This window comes from Muntiacus reevesi, chromosome 19 (assembly GCF_963930625.1).
Source record: "Muntiacus reevesi chromosome 19, mMunRee1.1, whole genome shotgun sequence".
In the NCBI taxonomy this organism is placed as follows: Eukaryota; Metazoa; Chordata; class Mammalia; order Artiodactyla; family Cervidae; genus Muntiacus; species Muntiacus reevesi.
The window spans coordinates 8,767,870-8,781,182 of record NC_089267.1 but is presented as its reverse complement, the minus strand read 5'-3'; the positions used below and the strand labels follow the sequence as shown (position 1 = coordinate 8,781,182).

The following is a 13,313-nucleotide window of genomic DNA, read 5'->3' as shown; positions in this document are numbered from 1 at the left end:
CCCTCATCCCATCCCTATAGCAAAAAATCTTTGATGACAATCCCGTAATTATCTACTCAATAATATTAAAATTATTTTCCTTAGAATTCAAGGGGGAAAAATTCTTTGCTACAGCGAGTCTGTCCCTTCTCTCTGCATAACTTTCCATCCTTGTTCCCAGTTATTGTCACCTCTTCACCTTCCCGATCTCTGCTTAGGAAAACCTAGAATTCCAGGTTATATGACCCCCCTGTTGATGGCTTTAGCCAGAAATATATCTTTCTCATCTCTACTATCATTGTATTAATTGTCAAAGCATTTTTCAGCTTGAATAGTGTCCTATAGACTAAACATTTTTGTGTCTTCCATAGTCTTTCTCTTGAAGCACATGAATGTTAGATGAAGATATGTTGAATTAAAAATGACTAAATGTAAAGTGTATTTAACCACATTCCTAGCATCTACATAGAGTTAGGGGGATTTTTGATTTCATGGCAACTCAGAGCCTCCTGCTCAGTTGCCAGGAAGCTTCACCTAGAGGAGTGCCCTTATGATGGCAGAAACCAACATTTCTTCATAAACTAAAAAGAAGCATGAATCCTTTTTGAATTCCTTGTGAATAACTTGTGGTTTCAAGCTATTTTTCTAAACCTTTGTTGTCACTCTCTAGACAAAAATGTTAATGAAACATATCTCCTGTTTAAGAATTTATCTTTGAAGAGCTAGTTTTTAGGCATTGTATATAAAATTTAATAATTCAGTTTGCAAAAAAATTTAAGCCTTGTTCCATTCCCCTTAATATTGAGCTAAGTCCCATAGTTTGTCATTAGAATTCTCTTTCAGGAGGAAAAGATAGTTGTTTGCTATTAGTTTTTGTTTAATTTTTATGACAGGCTTAAGTACTTTATTAATATTTATTGATATCCTAGCAAAATAAGTAAAAACCTCTAGTCTGAATAAGAGTTAAGAGTTGGGGCCAAAATTTCATGTTTTAACGTGTTGTCCTCTGGACGCTACCCTACTTTGCTGCTGCTGCTGCTGCTAAGTCACTTCAGTGGTGTCTGACTCTGTGCGACCCCATAGACTCCCGTCCCTGGGATTCTCCAGCTACTCTACCTTAGGGGATCGAATTACACCTTTTTTTTTTTTTTTTTTTATTCTTTAATTGGGAATATCCTATTTTTTTTTCATTTATTTTTATTAGTTTGAGGCTAATTGCTTTACAATATTGTAGTGGTTTTTTGCCGTACATTGACACGAATCAGCCATGGAGTCATATGTGTTCCCCATCCTGAACCCCCCTCCCACCTCCCTCCCCACCCCATCCCTCTGGGTCATCCCAGTGCACCAGCCCTGAGCACTTGTCTCAGGCATCCAGCCTGGGCTGGCGCGAATTACACCTTTTTTGGAAAAGAATTCGGTAATGACGAATTTGGGCAGATGAAGGTAACTTACATTTAAGCAACTGTTTTTCTTGAAACAATGCAGAAGTATTTTATGTTGAGAAAGATAGGTTGGCCTAGGGCAGTTTATGTTCTGCTTAACAGATTTATAAAAAACATTTTATTTTTTACTTCTCTTCTAGAATTTTTTTCTCAAGGGTAACATACTGTAATTCTATTGTGAAAAGGAAAATACCTGTGGTTTCTCTAGAATATTTCCTTAATGCTTGGCTTTTACTAGGACTTCAAAAGTAAAAGACTAAATTAAAATATTTGAAAAAAAAAATTGTTACATATATTTTGTCCATGGGTATTCAAAGAGAAGAATGATTGCAGGTCTGAAAATGAGATGTGTGGAAATCAACATTTTAGATGTATAATGAAAGTGACTTTTACCAGGGAACTCTGCCAATCTGCCTTCAAAATTATTAGCATGGAAATTGGAATTAATATTGCATGCCCCCAAACAGTTACTGTATAGTGCGTAGGTGGTGGTTAGGTGGAAGCAGAGATGTGTTCAGAAACCTCTGACCTGGATGGCACTCTGTCACAACCCACCTGTACTCACAGATGAATTCCATTTCATTCCCTTTTATCCTGCATCACAACTGCACCATGCATGCTTACACAGGTGTGCCCATTTATTCAGAGAGAATTACACTTCTGAGAAAATAGTTTAAAAATTACTTTGCATTTGCATTAAGTAACTTAAATGAACTCTCCATACAAAGGATATAGGTTTCCTGGTTCGCCGTATAATTAAACTTTCTCAAGGTGATTAAGGTATGAATTATTTTTGAGAATCAAAATATCACACACATACAATGAATGCCAGTTTGGTATCAATTTTCCAAGGACTTAGGGAATAATATTGTATGAGTGGTCTCTTGTATTTTGAGAGTTAGGGATGGGGAGAAACCTTTTCTTATTTTGGTAAAATACTTATCTGGTCATTAAGGAAGAGAAATCATATTTCCTATATGTCGTATTTTGTCATACACATGAATGTATAACTGCATATAGAAGCAGCTGCTAATTTGGGGAGCAACAGCAGAAATTTTTTTCTGGATATATTTCTATAATATAGAAATAGGGAAATTTTTTGCCTTAATGAAATGTCTTAGTCTAGTTCTGAAGTTTTCTAGTACATGTTGGAAACAAATTAATGCAGTTTTTATTTCTAGATCTGTCTTTTCTATTAATTTTTAATGCAAGTGTTTAATCACCAAGTGCTAGGGCTACCTGCTTGAAAAATCATACTTTATTCTGGAGATTGGATGTATTCTCTCGGGAGACTGACCTTATTTTTGAGGCACATTTGGAATTCCAGTTCTGACATTTACTAGCTGTGTGGCCTGTGGCAAATAATTTAACCTCTCTGAGCCCCTTCACCCATATATGACTGGCCTCCCAAGAGCTGTTGGAGGCGGTGCCTCGTGTTTAGCAATCATTAAGGGAAAGGCTGGTCCATTCTTTCTTTTATCTTCCTTTTAAAACTTCCCCTGCAGTTTAGAACAGAACCAAAATAAAATCCCTCCCAAGGGACAAGGCTATTCTGATTTAAAAATAAAGTGTTTGATTAAAGTGATTTCCTTAGTTGCAAGATACTGTGTGGTTTGGAAAGCAGTTCCTTTGTAGGATGTCAATATGCTATTGTAAAATAATTCACACCAAGAACACACAACTGTGTATGCTGATCTGGCATCATTTTCATACAATTTGTAGATACCTGTCCATCTCAAAATATGTCTTGATTTAGCTTTCTTTTCATCCCAATTAATTCATTTTCCTAGATGTCCACATTTTGAGAGAAAAGGCATGGGAAGTTTGAGGGAAACAAGAAAACAGAGGAAGAGAACTCCAGGGCAATTAGAATCACGTGAGAAGGGGTATCAGTGCGGGGAAATCAAAGCTTCATGTCTTATTTTCACCCCTTTATAAATGAAAAGCCACCTTTTGTTTAACTTTTCCTTCCTCTGTGGGTAGAAGAGAAGGAGTTCATCTTTCATTCTTTTCAAATTTGATCTTTCACCTAGTAACCTCAACTCTGGATGCTTTTGTAACAATGGGAAAATGCATCTAACAATTCTTGATCTGGTAGATTGAGTCCTTTTGACAAGAGGGATGGAGGGTAAATCACTACTGGATGAAGAAAATAGATCACTTTACCTTATATCACTTTACATTTAGATGCATTATGTTTAGCTCTGGGACCTGGTCACTTACTTAGACATCTGCATAATGCCAGGAGAATCAACTGATCAAGAAATACGGATCTGATTGGAAATGCCTGGTGAGGAACTTCCTCAGTGAAGAGGGGCCAGAGTAGTACCTGGTGGCAGGCTTCTGTGGGTACACCAATTTTTTTTCTCACTTGAGGCTTTCACATTCAGACCTGGCCCTTCTTCCTTTTTTGTTTCTTTCCTGTCCTACTTTTCTCTCTCCAAAGAGACCTAACATTAAGAAGCTGTCAGGACACAGCCAACTTTTAATTGTCTAGGAATTTTATCTCTCTTCAACCAATGAAAATATAAGTATTATGCAAAGTTCAAGTATTTTTTATTTTCTTGTTTTTTTCCCCCTGAGTCTTAGATTTCTCTCATTCCTTCCACTTCTAGATCTTATTTCCATTCTAGGCAGAGACACTCAATGGCCAATATCTATCATGTATATTCTGCCAGGGACCAATTTTCCTTTTGCTATTTTATTCCTGGTGCCACCTCTTTGCTGTCTGTTTCTAATCTTTTCCTGAGTGAAATCTTATTGAATATGTCCTCTGTGGCGTTCTGTAGGCCTTGGTTCCCATCCAGACTCTGACATTTACTAGCTTGTGCCTAGAACAGTTACCTCTTCTCTCTGAGACTCATTTTAATAGAATCTACCTCTTGAAGGTTGTGGTGGGAACAGAAATAGGAAGTAAATATCCCTGGTGGGTTTCCTGCCTAGGGTTTGGCTGGAGCAATGCAGAGCTAAGTCATGTACATCCAATGATAGGAGAAACGTGGGAAGGATTTCCAGTTCATTCCCCCTGGAAAAACTCTATTCAAGGAACAAGAGTCCTAGTGCGCTGAGATGAATTGATGACCTGACGCAACAGTTGGACCACGTTTACCATCGCATCTCCCTTTTAAATGACCCACTTCTGTTCTCCAAAGAGACCTAACTGACTGGCTGCTGTCTTTCTCCAGTTTGAACTTCAATGGATGCTGATCCATTGTGACCCGCTGCGACCCCGGAGAGAAACTTGCCATGAGCTGCCAGCCAGGATCACGGTGAGTCCCTAGACTACCTGCAAAGGCCGCTTGCAGTCAGCTTACCTCTCTACACCTCCGCAAACTCGCCCCGTCCTCACTCTTCGTCTAAAAGTCCAGGCTTTCGCTGCATAGGCCAGACACAGAAGAAGCGCGGGTCCCACCCACAGTCTGGCGGGTAGAAACCACTTGCGCGAGGGAGGGGGGCGGCGGAAGGGGTATGGATCCAGCTTGGGTGGCTTACGACCCTCCCCAGCCCCCGGACCTCTCAGCCCCCAGCCTCTCTCCAGGAAAATGCCAGTCGACTACTCAAGCCCTCGGTGGCACACAGTCCACCGGAGAAGACTCTGGGGACCGCGAGAGGCTCCCCAGGGGCGTGGGGGCGGAGGCGGGGAAAGGGTTAAGGGGGACTGTTGTCATTCTATCCGTCCTCCTGGCCCGCCAGCTCTCCTCCAATCCCTGGGACCCTCTCGGGGGCCGTTCATAAACAGGAGGAACTCACGCCTCCCCGGCCGGCGCCCCCTCGCATCCCCGGCTCCCGGGGGCGCTCTTGGCGGGGACAAGCGCCCCTGCGCGCGCGGCGGGCATGGCCTGGGCGGCGTCGGGCCGCAGGGCCCTCGGGCTGCGACTGCTGCTCTCGGGGCTCTGCTTGTGCGCGGCTCAAGTAAGTTGTGCGCGGGTTTGGGGGGCCGCCTTCTCACTGTCTCCCCCATCTTCTTTTCTTTTCTCCAGATCATCGACCAGGTAAGCCGGGGGCGAGAAGCGCTGGAGTGTTCCAAGCGCACGCAGGGCGAGGCGGGGGTGCAGCCGTCGCGGGAAGCGCGGGGAGACGCCGAGCATCCCGCGGGCCGTATCCTCGGGCCGCGCACCTGCGGCGAGCAAGGTGGGAGGCGGAGGCCCGAGGGGACACCCCGAGGGTCCGAGAACGGGCGCCCCCTCACCGACCCGGCCGCACACTGCAGGCTCGGGCCGTGGACGCCCCAGGAGGCTGGAGGCCGGGGCTTTAACTTTCAGCGGTGCTCCCCTCCTCCCTCCGTTCCCTCCCAGCCCCCAGTCCCGGGCGGGCCCGGCCCGGGGGAGGCGCGATCCCAGGCAACTCCGCATCCCGCCTGCGTGGACTCGGCGGCCCGGGCTCACCTCGGAATTTCGGCCGCACCGGGCGGGGGCGCGGGAGGCCCGGCGCCGTTTGAGGTTTCACTTACAAAGACCCCATTGTAACCTGTCTGGTCACCGGGAGTTTAGAAAAACCAAGGTTTCTTTGATGAAAGAAGCCTTTTTTTCCCACCTTCAATTCAGAAGAGAAAAAACCTAAAATTCCCACATTTCCTAAAACGCGTCTAAATTTTCAGAGGCCAGCCTTCCGTCGAGCGCCATCAAAGCGGAGCTATTTGCGACCTATAAAAAGGGGTCACACCCTGGAGTCGGCCTGAAATTTGGCGTCTTTCTGAAGCGAGGTGCACAGACCTCCAAGAGGAGGATCTGAAGAGAGGCCGGGCCCTCGCCGGGTTTCCCGGCCTCCCACTCTCTCCCTAAGAGGGACCCCCAGTTTTCTTCGGAACCCAGACAGATCTACAAAACCATCCTGGAGTTGATCTGGGGTGGCGCGCCTCGATTCTGAGCTGTCTCACTTTATCCAAAAGGCTGACCTGCATTTCCTGATTAAATTCAGGGATTCAGTGACCACTATCTTCATGATCCAACCCCTTGAGTAAGAGGCCCCCTCTTCCCCACAAGCCCCGTTGGGTTGAAAGCTCCACAAGCCCCGTTGGGTTGAAAGCTCCGTAGACGGGAGGACCTCACTCTGGGGGCCCAGATTCTGCTCTCACCTCACTGTCGGCCTTGTTCAGAACCTCGAGGAGGGGAAGCAACCGCGTTTCCTTGGAAGTCTGGTCCCCGCGTGTTCCGCTGAGTTTGAACCCGGCCTCCACGGGGCACTGTCTTTGCGGGGAGGCTGCGGGCTCGGGCCCACTTTCTTGTGTGTGCTCCCCGTGCTCCCCTAACCCGCGTGTGCTCTTTTGTCAGAGGGGCCCCCCAGGAGAGCAGGGTCCTCCGGGGCCGCCGGGTCCCCCTGGAGTCCCGGGCATCGACGGCATCGACGTAAGTGTCCACCTCCAGCCCCTGCCCCTCTCCCAGCGGCTCGGGTGGATTTTTTGGGGGGCCCAAAGCCCCCTACCCAGAGGCGGGAAGGGACGTGGGTGAGGGCTGGGAGTGGGGCCTAGAGGCCTGGGGACTGCAGAGGGAGGCAGTCCTGCGTCCCGTGGCCCAGGCGGTTGATCACAGCCCCGCACCATCTGTCCTGTCCCTGACCCGGAGGGGCCCTAGCACCCTCCACTCACCCACTGCCCTGCTTTCTCTCCTGCCTTCCAGGGTGATCGCGGTCCGAAGGGTCCCCCGGGCTCCCCGGTGAGTACACCAGCCTCTTGGCACTCCACTTCCTTCCTTCCAATGTGGTCTGCAGATCACACTGCATCCAATGAGGCTCAACTTTGCTCCGTTTTCTCTTCCTTTCCTCCCCCTCCTGTCCCCTCCCTGCCCAGGGTCCCCCTGGAGAGCCGGGGAAACCAGGAGCTCCAGGCAAGCCTGGCACACCGGGCGCCGACGTGAGTAGTGGGTGCTGGGGGCGTGAAGCCAGGCCCAGTGTGTGTGTGTGCGTGTGCGAGAGAGAAGAGTGCTGCGTGCAGGCGGCTGCGGTCCGAGCTAAGGCCAGACTGTGGCTCTGAACGTGGCGGTGCCCGCGGGCTCGGCGCTGCGACGCGCTTTCTGCGCGAGGGTCTGGGGCGCGTGGGGGGCCCCCAGGGGCGCGGCACTGGCGTGTCTCCTCTCTGCTCCGGGAGCAGCGGCCGGTACCCGTTTCTACCTCTCAGCGGCCACTCCCCACTCACCCCACTGCGGGGTGCTGGGGCTTGGCTCTTGCCCTTTCCCCGGCACCCCCTAAGTGAGTTTAGGGGAAGGGCCTGCAGGCAGAGGGAGGGACAGAGCCCCCCAAACCCCAAGGAGGAGACCACAGAAAGACAGGCTTGGGGAGAGCCTGCCCGCAGGGAGTGTGGGGCGGGGCTGGTCCTGCACCAGCCTGGGCGCCCGGACACGTGTGTGCCCACGTCTGATTGCTGTCACTGGATGGCAAAAAACGCTACAGTACTGTAAAGCAATTAGCCTCCAGTTAAAATAAATAAATTAAAAAATTAAAAAAAAAATCTAGAGAAATCCAGCTCAGAAGACTCAATGCATCAAGAAGACTTGATTGCTTCATGGTTTCTAGAATGTAAGTAAAAAAAAAAAAAAAAACAACCACCTAGCTCTCCGTCTTTGATCGGTGTCTCCTTGGTTCGCACTCACTGCCAGAAACAAGCTAACTAGGGATGCTTGAAGCCTGGGAACCAGTGGCCTCTCCCCAGCATGCCCAGTCACACACCTGCCTGCTTCCATGGGAGGCCAGCTCAGATGCTGAGCCGCCTGGTAAACCCGACTCTAGTTAACATTTCTTCAGAGGAAAGGACTTCAGGGCTCTCTTCTCCTCTCTCCCTACACTGGACTATTGAGACTTTACTGAGGGCCACTCCTTGACTTCCCGGCTGGGATACACAGTAAAGTGACATCCAGGCCTCTGCTCTCAGAAAACAGACCGTTCTGGGCTCCTCGAGTTATCCTTCAAGTTATCACCTTATATGGTTTCCCCAAACTAAAGACTTTTCTAAATCAAAGCCCTTGAAAACCTATGATTATAGATTCTGAGAACTTTTGGCTAGAGTTTAAGACTGAGTCTTCATTTTGAGAAAAAGAAAAATAGCTAGATGTTAGTGGTTATTAAGATGTGCTTGCTTTATCAAGATTAGTATAATGGGGATATTTGTCTATGCTAGGGACTAAACAACAACAGCAACAACAATTCATTGCTTTAGAAGACTAACTTTGTTTTATTCTTAAAAGACCCTACTTTGAACTTTCTATGTAGGCAAAGTGGCAGTGCATGAGGGACTAATGTTTGGACAACGCAAACTGAATATCCGCTTAATATTTGTATAATATGAGCTGAAATTATGCAACTTGTTTGCTATCAAACATCTCTTTGAAACAAAGTGAATTACTTGGAATTGTCGCATCCAAATAAAAAAGTCTGATGAATGCAATTAAACCAGTAGGTTAGATTTATTTCTGCTTTCCTTTCAACCTTGGACCTTGTTTTATGTGAAAAGAAAATGGATGATTAAATGACTATATTATTATTATCATTAATTTTTGTCATGGTTGAAACATAAATGAATGACCTAAAGTCTTGTCTTACTATTGAGTTGCATAATTTCAGACAAAGGACTAGACTTGTCTGTGTCTGGGTTTGATGATGCTTTTGTAGCAGGTTCAACAAATTCTTCTTCCCCTAGTACCATAAAGTCATAAAGACAATGTCTGGTTTTACTTTATAAAGTAATTTCCACACTCAAACAGAAATAGGATAAAAAAGAAAATTCTTCAAAATCTTTAGAAGTACAATGTAACTAATAATTGAAAGTACTTTTTTCTTTGTCTATAATTGCTGTATCATAGCACAGATTTCCATTTCAAAATAAGATTTCCAAAGTTAAAAGGTGTAAAATAGTAAGGCTCCTTACATCAGAGAACTTTGACTCTGTAAGATCCTGATGAGGGCATTGAATCAATTTTCTGGGATGGCAGAGAAAAGCAACAGAAAAAGAAAAAGAGAAAGGAAGGAGAGAAAAAAGTAAGAAGTTCATGCATGTGCCAGTATTTTAGACATTTCTTCAGTTCAGTTCAGTTTAGCTGCTCAGTTTAGCTCCGACTCTTTGCGACCCCATGAATCGCAGCATGCCAGGCCTCCCTGTCCATCACCAACTCCCAGAGGTTACTCAAACTCATGCTTAGAACTAAGCAAAAAATTAATTATACTGATTTGCATTTGTGTAACACTTTTTTAAGTGCAGTCACAAACATGCTGCATTTTTTGATAATGTTAACAAATGGTTAATCAGATGGTGTTTGGAAGAATCTGGAAAGAACACGGCTTAAAGGTTATTATCCTGAATTAGGTGGATTTTTGACAGAAAAGGTAAATGAGTCATGGCAGCTAGTCTTGTAGGATTATGGCTTGGGTCTCCTGAACTGAGTGGTGGAATGCTGGAAGGAAATTACTAGTGAGGGCTGCTTGCTTTGCCAAGCAGCAGTGGGAAATGTCAGGATACAGTGGGCTTTAATTTTATCCCATATAGAACCTTATCTTCATAAACATTCATATGAAAGCAGTTCTTTCTGCCACTGGCAATATATTCCTCTGTCATTTCTTTGACAGATAAGAATGACTGCAAATTGGAGTTTTATGCATATGTTTGTAAATGTAAGTTGTAGGAGACATATACATATATAAAAAACTCTTCTTTTCCTTAGTTTAAGTTGATTCTTTTCCGTTATAGACACATAACATTAAAGAAATCCAAGCTTGATTGTAAGCTCGGCACCCAAAGGACAACTGTGCTGTTATCATTAATAACTTATACTCTTATAGGCACTTATGCTGTGGCATACTTAGTGAGCTCTAAGAGCTCTGAGTATTTTTTTTTTCATTCTTATAGCATCTAAGATACAGAAAAGAGGAATTAGAATTAAGTACATGAATTATAGTTAAGTTATGCTATGTTTTATAGGAGAGAGATTAGAACATCCTCTGAATGTATACAACTATTATCTGTGATGTTATATGATTAGGATAGTGAGTAATAAAGAAATTATTCTGAAAGGCAATGTAAGGGGAAATAGTCAGACATCAGAGAAATGTGAGGGGGCTGTGAAGCACAGTGCCTGTGGTTAATACCCAGATTTTTTGCTTGTTCTTTTTTTTTTGCAGAATCTCTTCTGAATGAGATTTTAAGCTCCCAGAGAGCAGGAAATGTTACTTCATTAGCTTCTAGATAATCTGACTACATAATAATGATGATAAGAAAAGCTCAACATTTACTTAGCATCTGCTGTTCCAGGCACCGTTGTAAACAGTCTGTGTACAATATCCCAGTGAATCTTCAAAGTTGCCATGTGAGGTAGATGTTAACATTATACCTGTTTTACAGATTAGGAAACTGAGGCTCTATACAGTTGAGTGACTTGCCCACAGTGGTCTAGGAATTAAGTGGCAGAGCTGGGATTTGAACCAAAAATGAAGATGATGTGGAGGGACAGGTGTGAAATCCCTCCACCCAGTAGGCTAGCCCAAAGTCTTTAAGTCTTCTGTTCAGTAGCCTTCTGTAATCTTCTGTGCTGCATGTGTTAGATGCTCGGGCAGTGTACTCAGATTGTGATGGACATGGAGTCCTGTCCTCATGGAGCCTATGCTTTAATGCGTGGCTGTGTCATAACAGAGTTCACTAGATCGGATGCCAGAATACATTCTCATTAACTCGCAGCCTCCTCGTGATTAGATGTGGTTTACCATGTCTTTCCTTCTCCAGGGGATCTTCCCAACCCAGGGATCTAACCCGCGTCTCCCGCATTGGAGGCAGACACTCTAACCTCTGAGCCACCAGGGAAGCCCCACTTTCTTTCTTTCTTTCACCATGTCTTATGGAAGTCAGTTGAGACAAGAAATGTCTGGAAGCAGCTTCCAGGTTATCCAACCACTCTGCTTCCTTATTGTGCAGCTGAAGTTCTACCTTACGTAGTAGCTACTGTCTTCTAACTTTGCCAGTGGTTTTAGTCCCTGATTAAAGGTTGGTAGTTGGCTGTGTGTGGGGGGGGACTAACCAGGACGGGTCTTGGAGGGTATATGTGTGAAGTCCCTTTAGTCAGACCTGCCCTGAGGTTTATAAAGCCCTTGCGCCACATGTGTTTACAGAGAGCCCCTGGGGGTGTGGCTCACTGCTCACAGACAGAAGCCAGTGTCCATTACCATGGGTGCTCAGCAACTGAGATGTTAAGACCTGTTCCCAAGAGCATAGAGCATTGTAATTACACTAGAGAGACTGAAAATCAAAGTCTGTCAAAAATCCTTCCACGTGTGTTTAATAACTTTCTTCTTTGGTAAATTTCCAATAATTAATATTGTCAGCTCATTCTTTTCTACTTCCTTTGATTCAGTCTTTGGAGTTATGAAGGAAATTGATTGATGCAGAGAAATGTAAAAATGGTGGCTCGTGAAATAGTTTTCTACAGAAGTTACATGAATGCATTTTATTGATATTTATGCAGACTGACAAATTAAATATGGACTTTGGTGATTCATTTTTAAGTCAGACTTTCATACATTCAAGGAATTCCTCAATTAACATTTTAATTTTTTTCAAAATCTTGCTAATAGGTTTTATAAGTTATTTATTTATGAATGTATATACGTGTATGTGCATATATGTATATATATATCTATATATATAGGTACATATATTTGTATTTTGTATGGTATAATTTCAATATTATAAATGACAACAGCTGAAAGTAAAGACAAACTAAAAGATAAAAATGTGTCTTCATCCGATGTGGAAATTTAGACGTACGTGTAGTATTAGCATGGTTTGATATCTATTTTATATTAGGATGATGATAAAATAAATACTGGTAGGGAGAGCAACAATGGTTGGAGGTGATGCTTTAATAACTACTTTAGCATCATGTGTGATGTTATAAATGTGCTTTACAGCAATGGACTTAAGAGTCCACATAGTGAGTGGCACACATCAAAGTGTATATTTGATACAGCTATTTCACTAAAGGAGATAACCTAGAAACCTGCTCTAAAATGATTCAACTTTAAAAGTTAATGTTTTCCATAAGCAGTTGTCATTGCTAGGAGATAACTGAGGAGCTTTAGGTGGCCAAAAGGCAATAATGAGATTGATTAGTTTTAATCACTATTGAAGGAACATTTTAACTCTCAAGATGTTATTTGAGAGTACAGAGACATCCATGTATAAAACATTTTGCCTTATAAATGAAATCAAGAGATCCATAACGTGGCTAAGTGGCAAAGCCAAGTCCTATTGTCTCATTCAGTTCAGTTCAGTCACTCAGTTGTGTCTGACTCTTTGCGACCCCATGGACTGCAGCACGCCAGGCCTCCCTGTCCATCACCAACTCCCGGAGTTTACTCAAACTCATGTCCATCGAGTAGGTGATGCCATCCAACCATCTCATCCTCTGTCGTCCCCTTCTCCTCTTGCCTTCAATCTTTCCCAGCATCAGAGTCTTTTCAAATGAGTCAGCTCTTTGAGGTGGCCAAAGTATTGGAGTTGTCCCATTAGACTTTCCTATTAGAACATTGTAATTATTACTTCCCATTTTTTCAAAGCAGAGACAAAAATACTAAATTATTGAATCCTGTGATAAACAGTGCATTTAGCGGCAAGTTATGAACAGGATACAATTTATTAACAGAAAGTAACTATAATAGTCAGAAGTCATGTCAGACATTATCTTTGAGTAGGAATACAGAAAGGTTTTTCTTTATAAAGACTTGCACCATACATAGGTAAACTATCCTGCATGTAATTAATAAATAAAATGGAGTTATCCACTTAGTGGCTTGCCTAAGGATGTTGTATTAGTTCTAATATCATCTTGCTTTGTTAGGGATTAACAGGTCCTGATGGATCCCCAGGCTCTGTTGGACCAAGAGGACAAAAAGTAAGTTAGCCACCTAATTGCTGGT

At 44.1% G+C, this 13,313-nt stretch overlaps 1 protein-coding gene across 3 annotated transcripts in view; it reads left to right on the top strand.

The window, feature by feature from the left end:
• COL9A1 (collagen type IX alpha 1 chain) overlaps window positions 1-13,313 on the top strand; it is an 87,832-nt gene that overhangs the window by 19,245 nt on the left and 55,274 nt on the right. For 2 of the 3 annotated variants that reach the window (XM_065911374.1, XM_065911373.1), the window contains exons 1-5: window positions 5,259-5,336; window positions 6,695-6,769; window positions 7,040-7,075; window positions 7,210-7,272; window positions 13,235-13,288. In XM_065911374.1, coding sequence (XP_065767446.1) covers window positions 5,259-5,336; window positions 6,695-6,769; window positions 7,040-7,075; window positions 7,210-7,272; window positions 13,235-13,288 — 306 coding nt within the window. Of the gene's footprint in view, window positions 1-4,609; window positions 4,694-5,258; window positions 5,337-5,452; window positions 5,468-6,694; window positions 6,770-7,039; window positions 7,076-7,209; window positions 7,273-13,234; window positions 13,289-13,313 lie in introns of those variants that run through there. The other variant, XM_065911372.1, reaches the window with a different exon arrangement.